The 10,403-nt window shown below is 57.5% G+C and overlaps 2 protein-coding genes across 3 annotated transcripts; both read left to right on the top strand.

Annotated features, from left to right (window-relative positions):
- The first annotated feature begins 96 nt into the window (after positions 1-96).
- On the top strand, positions 97-3,995 carry CENPB (centromere protein B). Of its 2 annotated transcripts, none has more exons than XM_032143148.2 (2): positions 97-2,084; positions 3,876-3,995. In XM_032143148.2, the coding sequence occupies exon 1, from the start codon at positions 110-112 to the stop codon at positions 1,910-1,912; it is 1,803 nt and encodes a 600-aa protein (XP_031999039.1). In that variant the 5' UTR covers positions 97-109; the 3' UTR covers positions 1,913-2,084; positions 3,876-3,995. The 2 variants fall into 2 exon arrangements, with proteins under 2 accessions (XP_031999039.1, XP_031999040.1); XM_032143149.2 differs by lacking the exon at positions 3,876-3,995 and adding an exon at positions 3,480-3,866.
- Positions 3,996-5,072: 1,077 nt separating this feature from the next.
- Positions 5,073-9,413, top strand: SPEF1 (sperm flagellar 1). Its single transcript, XM_032143160.1, has 7 exons — positions 5,073-5,392; positions 6,793-6,904; positions 7,560-7,716; positions 7,921-7,960; positions 8,102-8,162; positions 8,368-8,491; positions 8,598-9,413. Exons 1-7 carry the CDS (start codon positions 5,284-5,286, stop codon positions 8,703-8,705), a joined length of 711 nt encoding a protein of 236 aa, XP_031999051.1. The 5' UTR covers positions 5,073-5,283; the 3' UTR covers positions 8,706-9,413.
- The last annotated feature ends 990 nt before the right edge of the window (positions 9,414-10,403 follow it).

Raw genomic sequence — 10,403 nt, 5'->3', positions numbered from 1 at the left:
GGGCGGGGCGCGCGGGAGAGGCCGCCAGGTGCCCCCCGCCACGGACCCGGGCCCCCCGCCCCGGGGCGGCGGCGGCGGCGCCGGGCCCCGGGGCGGGGGGCGCGCCGGGATGGGCCCCAAGCGGCGACAGCTGACGTTCCGGGAGAAGTCACGGATCATCCAGGAGGTGGAGGAGAATCCGGACCTGCGCAAGGGCGAGATCGCGCGGCGCTTCAACATCCCGCCGTCCACGCTGAGCACGATCCTGAAGAACAAGCGCGCCATCCTGGCGTCGGAGCGCAAGTACGGGGTGGCCTCCACCTGCCGCAAGACCAACAAGCTGTCTCCCTACGACAAGCTCGAGGGCTTGCTCATCGCCTGGTTCCAGCAGATCCGCGCCGCCGGCCTGCCGGTCAAGGGCATCATCCTCAAGGAGAAGGCGCTGCGCATAGCCGAGGAGCTGGGCATGGACGACTTCACCGCCTCCAACGGCTGGCTGGACCGCTTCCGCCGGCGCCACGGCGTGGTGTCCTGCAGCGGCGTGGCCCGCGCCCGCGCGCGAAACGCTGGCCCCCGCACCCCGGCGGCGCCTGCCAGCCCGGCCGCGGTGCCCTCGGAGGGCAGTGGCGGGAGCACTACTGGTTGGCGCGCTCTGGAGGAGCAGCCGCCGTCGGTGGCCGAGGGCTACGCCTCGCAGGACGTGTTCAGCGCCACTGAGACCAGTCTATGGTACGACTTCCTGCCCAACCAGGCCGCGGGGCTGTGCGGAGGCGACGGACGGCCGCGTCAAGCCACCCAGCGCCTAAGCGTCCTGCTATGCGCCAATGCCGACGGCAGCGAGAAGCTGCCCCCGCTGGTGGCCGGCAAGTCGGCCAAGCCCCGCGCAGGCCAAGCCGGCCTGCCCTGCGACTACACCGCCAACTCCAAGGGTGGTGTCACCACCCAGGCCCTGGCCAAGTACTTGAAGGCCCTGGACACCCGAATGGCTGCAGAGTCTCGCCGGGTCCTACTGCTGGCCGGCCGCTTGGCTGCCCAGTCCTTGGACACCTCGGGCCTGCGGCATGTGCAGCTGGCCTTCTTCCCGCCGGGCACCGTGCATCCGCTGGAGAGGGGAGTGGTCCAGCAGGTGAAGGGCCACTACCGCCAGGCCATGCTGCTCAAGGCCATGGCCGCGCTAGAAGGCCAGGATCGCTCAGGCCTGCAGCTGGGTCTCACGGAGGCCCTGCACTTTGTGGCTGCCGCCTGGCAGGCAGTGGAGCCTTCGGACATAGCCGCCTGCTTTCGTGAGGCTGGCTTTGGGGGTGGCCCTAATGCCACCATCACCACTTCCCTCAAGAGTGAGGGAGAGGAAGAGGAGGAGGAGGAAGAAGAAGAGGAGGAGGAAGAGGGTGAAGGAGAGGAAGAGGAGGAGGAAGGAGAGGAGGAGGAGGAGGAAGGGGGGGAAGGAGAGGAATTGGGGGAGGAAGAGGAGGTGGAGGAGGAGGGTGATGTTGATGACAGTGATGAAGAAGAGGAGGAAGATGAGAGCTCCTCCGAGGGCTTGGAGGCTGAGGACTGGGCCCAGGGAGTAGTGGAGGCCGGTGGCAGCTTCGGGGGTTATGGTACCCAGGAAGAGGCCCAGTGCCCTACTCTGCATTTCCTGGAAGGTGGGGAGGACTCTGATTCGGACAGTGAGGAAGAGGAGGACGATGAGGAAGAAGATGATGAAGATGAAGACGATGATGATGATGAGGAGGATGGTGATGAGGTGCCTGTACCCAGCTTTGGGGAGGCCATGGCTTACTTTGCCATGGTCAAGAGGTACCTGACCTCCTTTCCCATTGACGACCGCGTGCAGAGCCACATCCTCCACTTGGAACACGATCTGGTTCATGTGACCAGGAAGAACCACGCCAGGCAGGCGGGAGTTCGGGGTCTTGGACATCAAAGCTGAGTCACTGGACCTAGCTGTGCCCCCAGCCTAGATTGGCAGCACCACCCCAGGGCAGAGGACTCTCTGGGCACCCGCTGTGCATGGAGCCAGAGTGCAGAGCCCCAGATCCTTCAGTAATGCTTCCCCTGGCCCTGCAAAAGGCCCAGTCACCTCGGCCAGGCCCGGGACTGAGGTCAGCCTCACTGCCTGCTTATTGCCTCTTTCTCAGAATCCTCTTTCCTCCCCATTTGGCCCTGGGCTCAGGGGACCAGGTGGGGCGGGTGGGGAGCTGTCCGGTGCTACCACACCGTGCCCTCAGTGGACTAGCCACAGCAGCAGCCAGGGATGGGCCCTGGAGGTTCCCGGCCGGAGAGTGCCTCTCCCCTCTGCCATCCACGCCAGGTCTTTGGTGGGGGGGGACCCCAAAGCCATTCTGGGAAGGGCTCCAGAAGAAGGTCCAGCCTAGGCCCCCTGCAAGGCTGGCAGCCCCCACACCCACCCCCCAGGCCGCCTCGAGAAGCACAGTTTAACTCACCACGGGCTCCTGAGCCTGCTTCTGCCTGCTTTCCACCTCCCCAGTCCCTTTCTCTGGCCCTGTCCATGTGACTTTGGCCCTTGGTTTTTCTTTCCAGATTGGAGATTTCCAAGAGGCCCCCCACCGTGGGAGTGACACAGGGCACTTCCCTTGTGGGCAGCTGCAGGCCCCATGTCTCTCCTCCCTCTCTGGCAGGGCCCCATCCTGGGCAGAGGGGCCTGGGGCTGGGCCCAGAGTCCAGCCGTCCAGCTGCTCCTTTCCCAGTTTGATTTCAATAAATCTGTCCACTCCCCTTTTGTGGGGGTGAACATTTTAACAGCCAAGGGTGCATCCTTCATGGTCTGGGCTTGCGTCTGTCTTGGGGGACATATTCGTCCTGGCTCCCTTTGGTCCTTGCTCTGGTGGGACATGGAAGCAAGTGTTGAGAGGGTTGCCCTGACTGGAAGAGGGGCAGGAGGAGACCTCAAGCTTGGGGTCACTTGGCTGGGGCAGGAGGGAGGGAGCCGTCAGTCTCGGGGGGGCAAATCAATATGCATGTGGGGACTAGGCCTACCGAGGCTGGTTTGAAGGCCTTTGCAGGAGTGGGGTCAGGACAGAAAGAAAGGAGTGTTGGGGCAGCTTTTGGGCTCCAGATTGGAGTTCGGAGGGGCATACAGGGCACCCTTTGGTTTACCTTTGGTGCCTTAAGAGGGAGCCCTTTAGGCCTTTCAGTGATTGGCATCTCCAAGCCTGGTGGCCACCTCTAGGCACGGTGGCAGGAGGAAGGTGAAATTGCTAGGAACAGGTTGCAGAGGATGGTTGGTAACTCCCTGTGCAGTGCCTTCCAGGGGGCCCTCAGTACAAAGGTGAGGTCAGGTCCATTTGCTGATCCTACCCTTTTTCCTTTCAGAGCCAGCCCCTCCCTCCCTACCCCTCCCTCACTGAGGCCCTCAGGCCCCAGCGGTTCCAACCAGTGGAGGGCCTGGGCTTGAGCATGGCTGGCAGCTCTGGGCCCCAAACCGGTTTTCCCACCTCACCTGAGGCTGGCATATCACTTCTGTGTTTCCTTCCCAGCCCCGGCCCACCTTTACCACCAAGTTTCTCCTCTCCAACACTGGGAATGTTAATGAGGGAGTATCCAGTTCATCTCTTGTCCCTGGCCTGCCCTGATTATGGCCCCTTGTGGAAAATCAAGACCATTGTATATGACTTTAAAACAAGAAATAGGGGTGACTTCCACTCTTGGCCTGCACTTCTGGCATTCAGGAATCCCCTCCAGGCCTTGAGGGCTTTGAAGTGACAACAAAAAGTAGTTGGGATCCCCCTTGCCACCACCTTCCCGCCCCAAATCCGAGCCCTGGAGTTGGAGACCAGAAGGCCACAAGGAAGCCCCACCTGCTCTGGAGTGAGCAGGAGGAGCATTGCCTGCTTGCCCAGGTGCTCCTGTTTAACCCAGCTACGTCACCGCAGGTTGCAACAAGGCGAATTACTTCCATTTGTCTCCTGTGAAAAAGAATACTTCTTGCTGGAACTGAGACTGTCTCATTAATGATAGCCCCTGCTCTGTGCTAAATGCTTTAGATGGTCACAAAGCCCCTATAAGGTAGGTAAAGCCATGAGAAACCAGGCAGAGGTCTGGTCAGGTGCCCAAGGCCACACCATTAGTCAAGCTCTCTTCCCATCCTGACTCTAGAAGTACCTCTTCACTAAGGAGGGACCCATACTCCTAACCCTCCTAAGGGTAGTGCTGTTTTGGAATGGAACTGGGTACTGCAATGAATTTCTTCTCTTTTTTTTTTTTTTTTTTTGAGACGGAGTCCCGCTGTGTTGCCTAGGCTGGAGTGCAATAGCGCGATCTTGGCTCACTGCAACCTTTGACTCCTGGGTTCAAGCAATTCTCTTGCCTCAGCATCCTCAGTGGCTGGGATTACAGGCATCCACCACCACTCATGGCTAACTTTTTTGTATTTTTAGTAGAGACAGGGTTTCGCCATGTTGGCCACCACTCCTGACCTCAGGTGATCTGCCCGCCTCGGCCTCCCAAAGTGCTGGGATTACAAGCGTGAGCCACCGCGCCTAGCCAACCTGAAATCAATTTCTAATCCATGGAAGAATAGCTCATTGACGGGAGATGAGTGCTTTGGGACAAATAAGTGAGAACCATTGTGATTTCACAAAGGAGGAAGTAGAGTTAAGAAGTTAAATGACCTGCCAAGGTACTGGCCTTGAACTGTGGTGTTCTCCCTGGGAGTCTGGGTTACCTATTAAATACCTCACTAGAACACTGCTGGGAAGGGTGAGTGGCAATGGTCCCATGAGCATAGAGTTTTGGAGAGGGACAAAGCAGGAAGCAGTTGTATCACACAATCCATTTGGGTGGCAGATTATCAACAATGCACCCCCAAATAAAGCTGACAAACATTGGAGTGCTCCCTTCATTTGGGACTAAAGGGCTAAAGGGTCAAGAAGGGGAATCCCCACTCTAGGGGTGCAGATGCAGGAATTCTGGGGTCCTGGTTGGCTTTGGCTGGTCCCAAAATGGATGAGTGGCTGGTCACCAGGTGGCGTGGGCACAGAAGTGATGCTTTCTTGGGAAGAAGGGCAGCTAATCGCCTTTTCAGAGCTCGGGCCTGAGAGGAGGTAGCGGGGAGGGGATGAAACTACAACTCCCAGAAGTGTTTGTTCCCTGGCGAGTCGGGGATGGTTTCCATGGTTTCAGAAAACAATATGGCCGCCCCCAGCTGGGACGTGAGTCTCTGGATTAGGCAGGCAGAGGCAGTTATGGGCTTCTGTAGTGGCGAGAAAGGAAGCGCCTGAAGGGTCGTGAGGCTGGGGCTGGACCCGGCACCGCTGGGGCGGCCAGGCCTTGAGAACGCCAATGGCGAGCAGCGTGGACGAGGAGGCGCTGCACCAGCTGTACCTGTGGGTAGACAACATCCCTCTGTCCCGGCCCAAGAGAAACCTCTCCCGGGACTTTAGTGATGGAGGTGTGTGCCTCTGTGTGTCTGCATGTTCTGTCCTGTATGTTCGTGTGTAACGGGTCTCTATGCAAACTCTTTGTGTTTGTGTGCTTGTGGGAGTGGGGAGGAATCTGTCTCCTGGGACTTCAAATTTTAGACGTGTGTGCTTGTTTTCTATTTGCATCTGTGTGTGAACGATGTGTGTTCATATATGTATGTCTACATGTTCTATCCTGTGTGCATGTGGGGGGGTGTGCCTCTAACTCCCTCCAGGGACATTAATGATTAAGATATGTGTCTGCATATGTATCTGTGCATTTCTGTATGTGCTAATTCATTGCTATGTGTTCTGTGTCTTGTGGGAGTCTGAGCATATGTGTGTTCATATGTGTGTTGACATGTTTAGTTCTGTATTGGGGGGGTCTTGTGTGCGTGTGTTTCTTTGTGATTGTGAAGGTGTTTGTGTTTCTAGGAATGTCTCCTGGGGTCTCAATGACAGAAATACTTATCTGTCATCTTTTCATGTCAAGTACTTCTATGCATCTCTGTATCTGTATATTTGGGGAGGCTGTGTGCATATGTGGCTTTTTGTGCTTCTGTTTATGTGTGTTCTACATGTGTGCCTATGTGTGTCTAGCATGTGTTTGTTCTATGTGTCTACACATTCTGCCCTATGTATCTATGTGTAGGAAGATCTTATCACATGTGTCTCTGCTTATGTGAGTCTTTTACTCTCCTGGAACTTTGGTGTTGGAGTGTGTGTGTGTGTGTGTGTGTGTGTGTGTGTGTGTGTGTGTCATTCATCTATGTGAATTCCCTGGGCTCCTGAAAGCCTCTCTTGGAGACTCATTCTCTTTTTTTTTTTTTTGAGACAGAGTCTCACTCTTGTCACCCAGGCTGGATTGCAGTAGCATGACCTCAGCTCACTGCAACCTCCACCTCCTGAGTTCAAGCGATTCTTCTGCCTCAGCCACCCAAGTAGCTGGGTTTACATGCACCACCATGCCCGGCTCATTTTTGTATTTTTAGTAGAGACGGGGTTTCACCATGTTGGCCAGGCTGGTCTCGAACTCGTGGCCTCAGGTGATCTGCCCGCCTCAGCCTCCCAAAGTGTTGGGATTACAGATGTGAGCCCCTGTGCTGGCTGACTCATTCTCTACTAGAGGACCAGAGACTCAGTATTCCCATTCCTAAATTAATGGGGAAGGGATGCAGCTCCTCTGAGGTATGCTGGAGACTTAGTCTCCTCTACCTATCACTAATCTTAATGTCTTTGTCTCCCTCCTTATCCTTCCCCTTTCTGCATCTCCACCCCTCCATTGGGTTCCACCACTCTGCCATGCCTGATTCTCCCACCCCCACCTTCTCTCACCTCCTCCTTCCTTACCCATGCCCCCACTTTCCATGTCTGCTCCCCTCTCCCTCAGTCCTGGTTGCAGAGGTCATCAAGTTTTACTTCCCCAAGATGGTAGAGATGCACAATTATGTCCCCGCCAACTCTCTCCAGCAGAAGCTCAACAACTGGGGTCATCTGAACAGGTAGCAGAACACCTGGGTGCAGGAGTGGGAATCTCCAGCCCCCACCCTGGGTTCCCGGGAAGGACTACCCCAGCCCCATCATCTCCTATGGTCTTCTTTGCCCAGGCTGAGACTGTTTTGGTGGCAGGGTGGGGAGGGTCAACACAGACAGAATTCGTCCGATTACAAAATCAAGAGACTCTTCTTTTTTTTTGAGACGGAGTCTCGCTCTGTCACCCAGGCTGGAGTGCAGTGGCGCAATCTCGGCTCACTGCAAGCTCCGCCTCCGTGGTTCACGCCATTCTCCTGCCTCAGCCTCTCCGAGTAGCTGGGACTACAGGCGCCTGCCACCACGCCCGGCTAATTTTTTGTATTTTTAGTAGAGACGGGGTTTCACTGTGGTCTCGATCTCCTGACCTCGTGATCCGCCTGCCTCGGCCTCCCAAAGTGCTGGGATTACAAGCGTGAGCCACCGCGCCCGGCCAAGAGACTCTTCTATTTGGAAGGAGGCAAGGAACCTTGGGACACCCAAACAAGGAAGCTCAGATGCGATGTGCTTTCACTCCCCCAGGGCTGTGCACTCAGAACTGCAACCACCATGCCCCTTTCCCTCTCCCCCATCCCCTCACTTCATTTCCCCAGGACCCAATCTGCTATCCCTGTGTCTACCCCTCAGGAAGGTACTGAAGAGGCTGAACTTTTCAGTACCAGATGACGTGATGCACAAGATCGCGCAGTGTACCCCAGGCGTGGTGGAGCTGGTGCTCATCCCGCTGAGGCAGCGCCTGGAGGAGAGGCAGAGGCGCAGGAAGCAGGGCGTGGGCTCCTTACAGGTGCCACCCCGCTCAAGCTTCTCCCACTGCTCTGGGGGCTGGGTGGGGGGCGCTCCCCAGACCACACAAAGGCCAGCCTGGGTGATAAGTGTCGGGGAGGGTGCTTGGCTAATAGAGCCTGGCCTGGGGGCCCGTGGAAGGGACATGGGGCTCCTTGGGGATGACTGAGCCCGGGCTTACAGCGGACCCCCGGGGTTCTTTCAGGAGCTGGCTCCCCAGGATGGCAGTGGCTACATGGATGTGGGTAAGGTGGCCTTTTCCATTTCTCCGTCCTGGGTGGAGCTTTCCTTCTGTTCTTCCTGTCGCTTGTGAGAGTGGAAGTAGGGAGGGGGAAGCAGGAGAATGAGACTCCAGCACAGTCATTCCTCCACTTGCTCTGTCTCAGGTTTATCCCAGAAGGCCCGAGGTGAAGGTGCCCCGGACCCCCAGCGAGGGGGTCAGCTCAGGTAAAGAAGCTGGGAGTTCCCGACTTCACCAGGCTGGTGATCTCTGCACACAGCTGGGGTTGGGGGGCACGGTAGGCTGAGCCTGAGACAGTCGGGAAGCAGGAAAGGAGCTAGAGGGAGAGAAGGGAAGGCCTGGTCGAGGGCACTGGAAGGGTAAGTGTAGGGCCCGAGGTCCAAGCCTCCGCTAAGCTGCTTCCCACCCCAGCTGGGACCGGCCGCCGGCGCCTCGGCCTCCAGCATATAACCAGGAGTTGCAGGGCGACCCAAGCTTCGTCCTCCAGATCGCTGAAAAGGAGCAGGAGCTGTTGGCCTCTCAAGAGACCGTGCAGGTGAGGGGTCTAGGAAGGCTGCGGGTGGGGGCTCGTGGCCAGCAGAGGCCGGGCAGGAGAGAGCAGGCCGCCGGGCTTGACCCCTGCGCTGCGCGGCGCGGCTTAGGTCCTGCAGATGAAGGTAAGGCGCCTGGAGCACCTGCTCCAGCTCAAGAATGTGCGGATCGAAGACCTCTCCCGGCGGCTCCAGCAGGCGGAGCGTAAGCAGCGGTGAGCGGCGGCCCGGGCCGCGCGGGGACGCCCCGGTACCCGCAAGAGCCCCGACGCCGCGCCCCACCCACCCACCGATGGACAGACCATTGGGAGGGCGGAGCCCGCTGCTCTCACGAGCCTCTTGGAGCCCGAGTGCCCTCCTTCCTTGGTATGGGTGAACGTGGGAGGAGATGGGACAGAAATTCTAGGAGCGGAGGCCCGGGACTGAGCCGCCTCCTCCCACTCCGGAGATCCGGGTCAGGAGAATGGACCGCTTTCCAGAGCCCAGAAGCCACGTGCAGAGACCTAGCCTGCCCCCTAAAGCAGTGTCCAACACCTTGGTCCCGGCCTTGCAGCTCCCGACGCTGGGCCTTGGGGGGCGGTCCCTTGGCTCTGTCCACACCCCCAGTATCAGGTCCCCGCCCAGCTCTGAGGACGGCGGCGTCTCCATCCAGGCTAGTTCCCCATGCCCTCAGCCATGGGGAAATCTGCCCCGGGCCTCTGAGGGGCTCCCCTGCCCCTCCTGGGAGCTTACCCGGGACCCACCTCGGCGACGGAGACCGCAGCAGCTGGAGAGGAAGGGGTGAGGAGTGGGATCGCCAGGAATAGGGAGGACATTGACAATGTGCCTGTAGCAGTCGCCTCTCCCTCCTCGCGCACGGGGTACTGAGGGGGAAGGTTTGAAGGATACGGCTCAGGGCTGCCCCATTAAAGTTAGTGTTGTGTTCTATTTCCTGTGCCTGCCTTCTCTTTCTGCATAGATCTCTGAGGGGAGCCAGTTTCTTCTTCCCTTGTCCTCCATCTCCCCACCCCCGCCTTGAGTGAAAGAGCTTTCTGGACCCAGAGTGGATCTCATGTTGTGGGTGGCTGAGTCCTGTGTGGCCACAGCTTGGTAGGTTGATGATATCACCAGGGGTCAGGTTTTGCACAGGATGACAGCCTAACTTCTAACCCTGGCCTTAGATTGACCCCCAAACCCACCCTCACAGTGTTCTCCAACCTTGTCCAAGCCCAACCCCAAACCAGGCTTCAAATTCTTCCCAAATGTGGCCACTCACTCACCCTCAACCCTACTTATGGACTGACCCCTAACTCGGCCCTCTGTACGACTCCAACCCTGTCCACAGACAATCCCAGCTTCAATGGATTGAGGCCAAGCTTTATTCCCAACCCTGGCCAATACACTGCAGCCATGGCCTGACCCTAACTTTAATGGTTTTCTGACTACCAGTAATGTGGAACATTTGTAAATCCTGAGATCCAGCTGGGCATGGTGGCTCAGGCCTGTAATCCTAGCACTTTGGGAGGCCAAGGCAGGTGGGTCACTTGAGGCCAGGAGTTCAAGACCAGCCTGGCCAACAGGGTGAAAACCCATCTCTATTAAAAATACAAACAATTAGCCAGGCGTGGTGGTGGGCACCTGTAGTCCCAGCTACTTGGGAAGCTGAGGCAGGAGAATTGCTTGAAGCTCGGGGGGCAGAGGTTGCAGTGAGCCAAGGTCGCACCACTGCACTCCAGCCTGGGCAACAGAATGAGACTCTGTCTCAAAACAAAACAAACATCCTGAGATCTAACAATTCTATTCCTAGGCATATACCCAGCACATACCCAAGGGAAACCTAGGCTCTTGTGTTCTGTGTTCTGGGAGACATGTTACAGCAACGTTCATAGCAACACTCTTTTTGTTTGGTTTTGTTTTTTTTTGAAATGGAGTCTCACT

The sequence above is a fragment of the Hylobates moloch genome, unplaced genomic scaffold (assembly GCF_009828535.3).
Source record: "Hylobates moloch isolate HMO894 unplaced genomic scaffold, HMol_V3 SCAFFOLD_21, whole genome shotgun sequence".
In the NCBI taxonomy this organism is placed as follows: domain Eukaryota; kingdom Metazoa; phylum Chordata; class Mammalia; order Primates; family Hylobatidae; genus Hylobates; species Hylobates moloch.
This window is presented reverse-complemented; position numbering and strand designations above follow the sequence as displayed.

What these genes read in the sequence shown, in the direction of transcription:
- SPEF1 (XM_032143160.1), top strand. Translation starts at nt 5,284, where the DNA reads ATGGCGAGCAGCGTGGACGAGGAGGCGCTGCACCAGCTGTACCTGTGG. An exon ending in AACTGGGGTCATCTGAACAG is followed by an intron (nt 6,905 to 7,559) that starts GTAGCAGAACAC and finishes TCTACCCCTCAG; the next exon opens with GAAGGTACTGAAGAGGCTGA. An exon ending in CAGTGGCTACATGGATGTGG is followed by an intron (nt 7,961 to 8,101) that starts GTAAGGTGGCCT and finishes GCTCTGTCTCAG; the next exon opens with GTTTATCCCAGAAGGCCCGA.
- CENPB (XM_032143148.2), top strand. Translation starts at nt 110, where the DNA reads ATGGGCCCCAAGCGGCGACAGCTGACGTTCCGGGAGAAGTCACGGATC.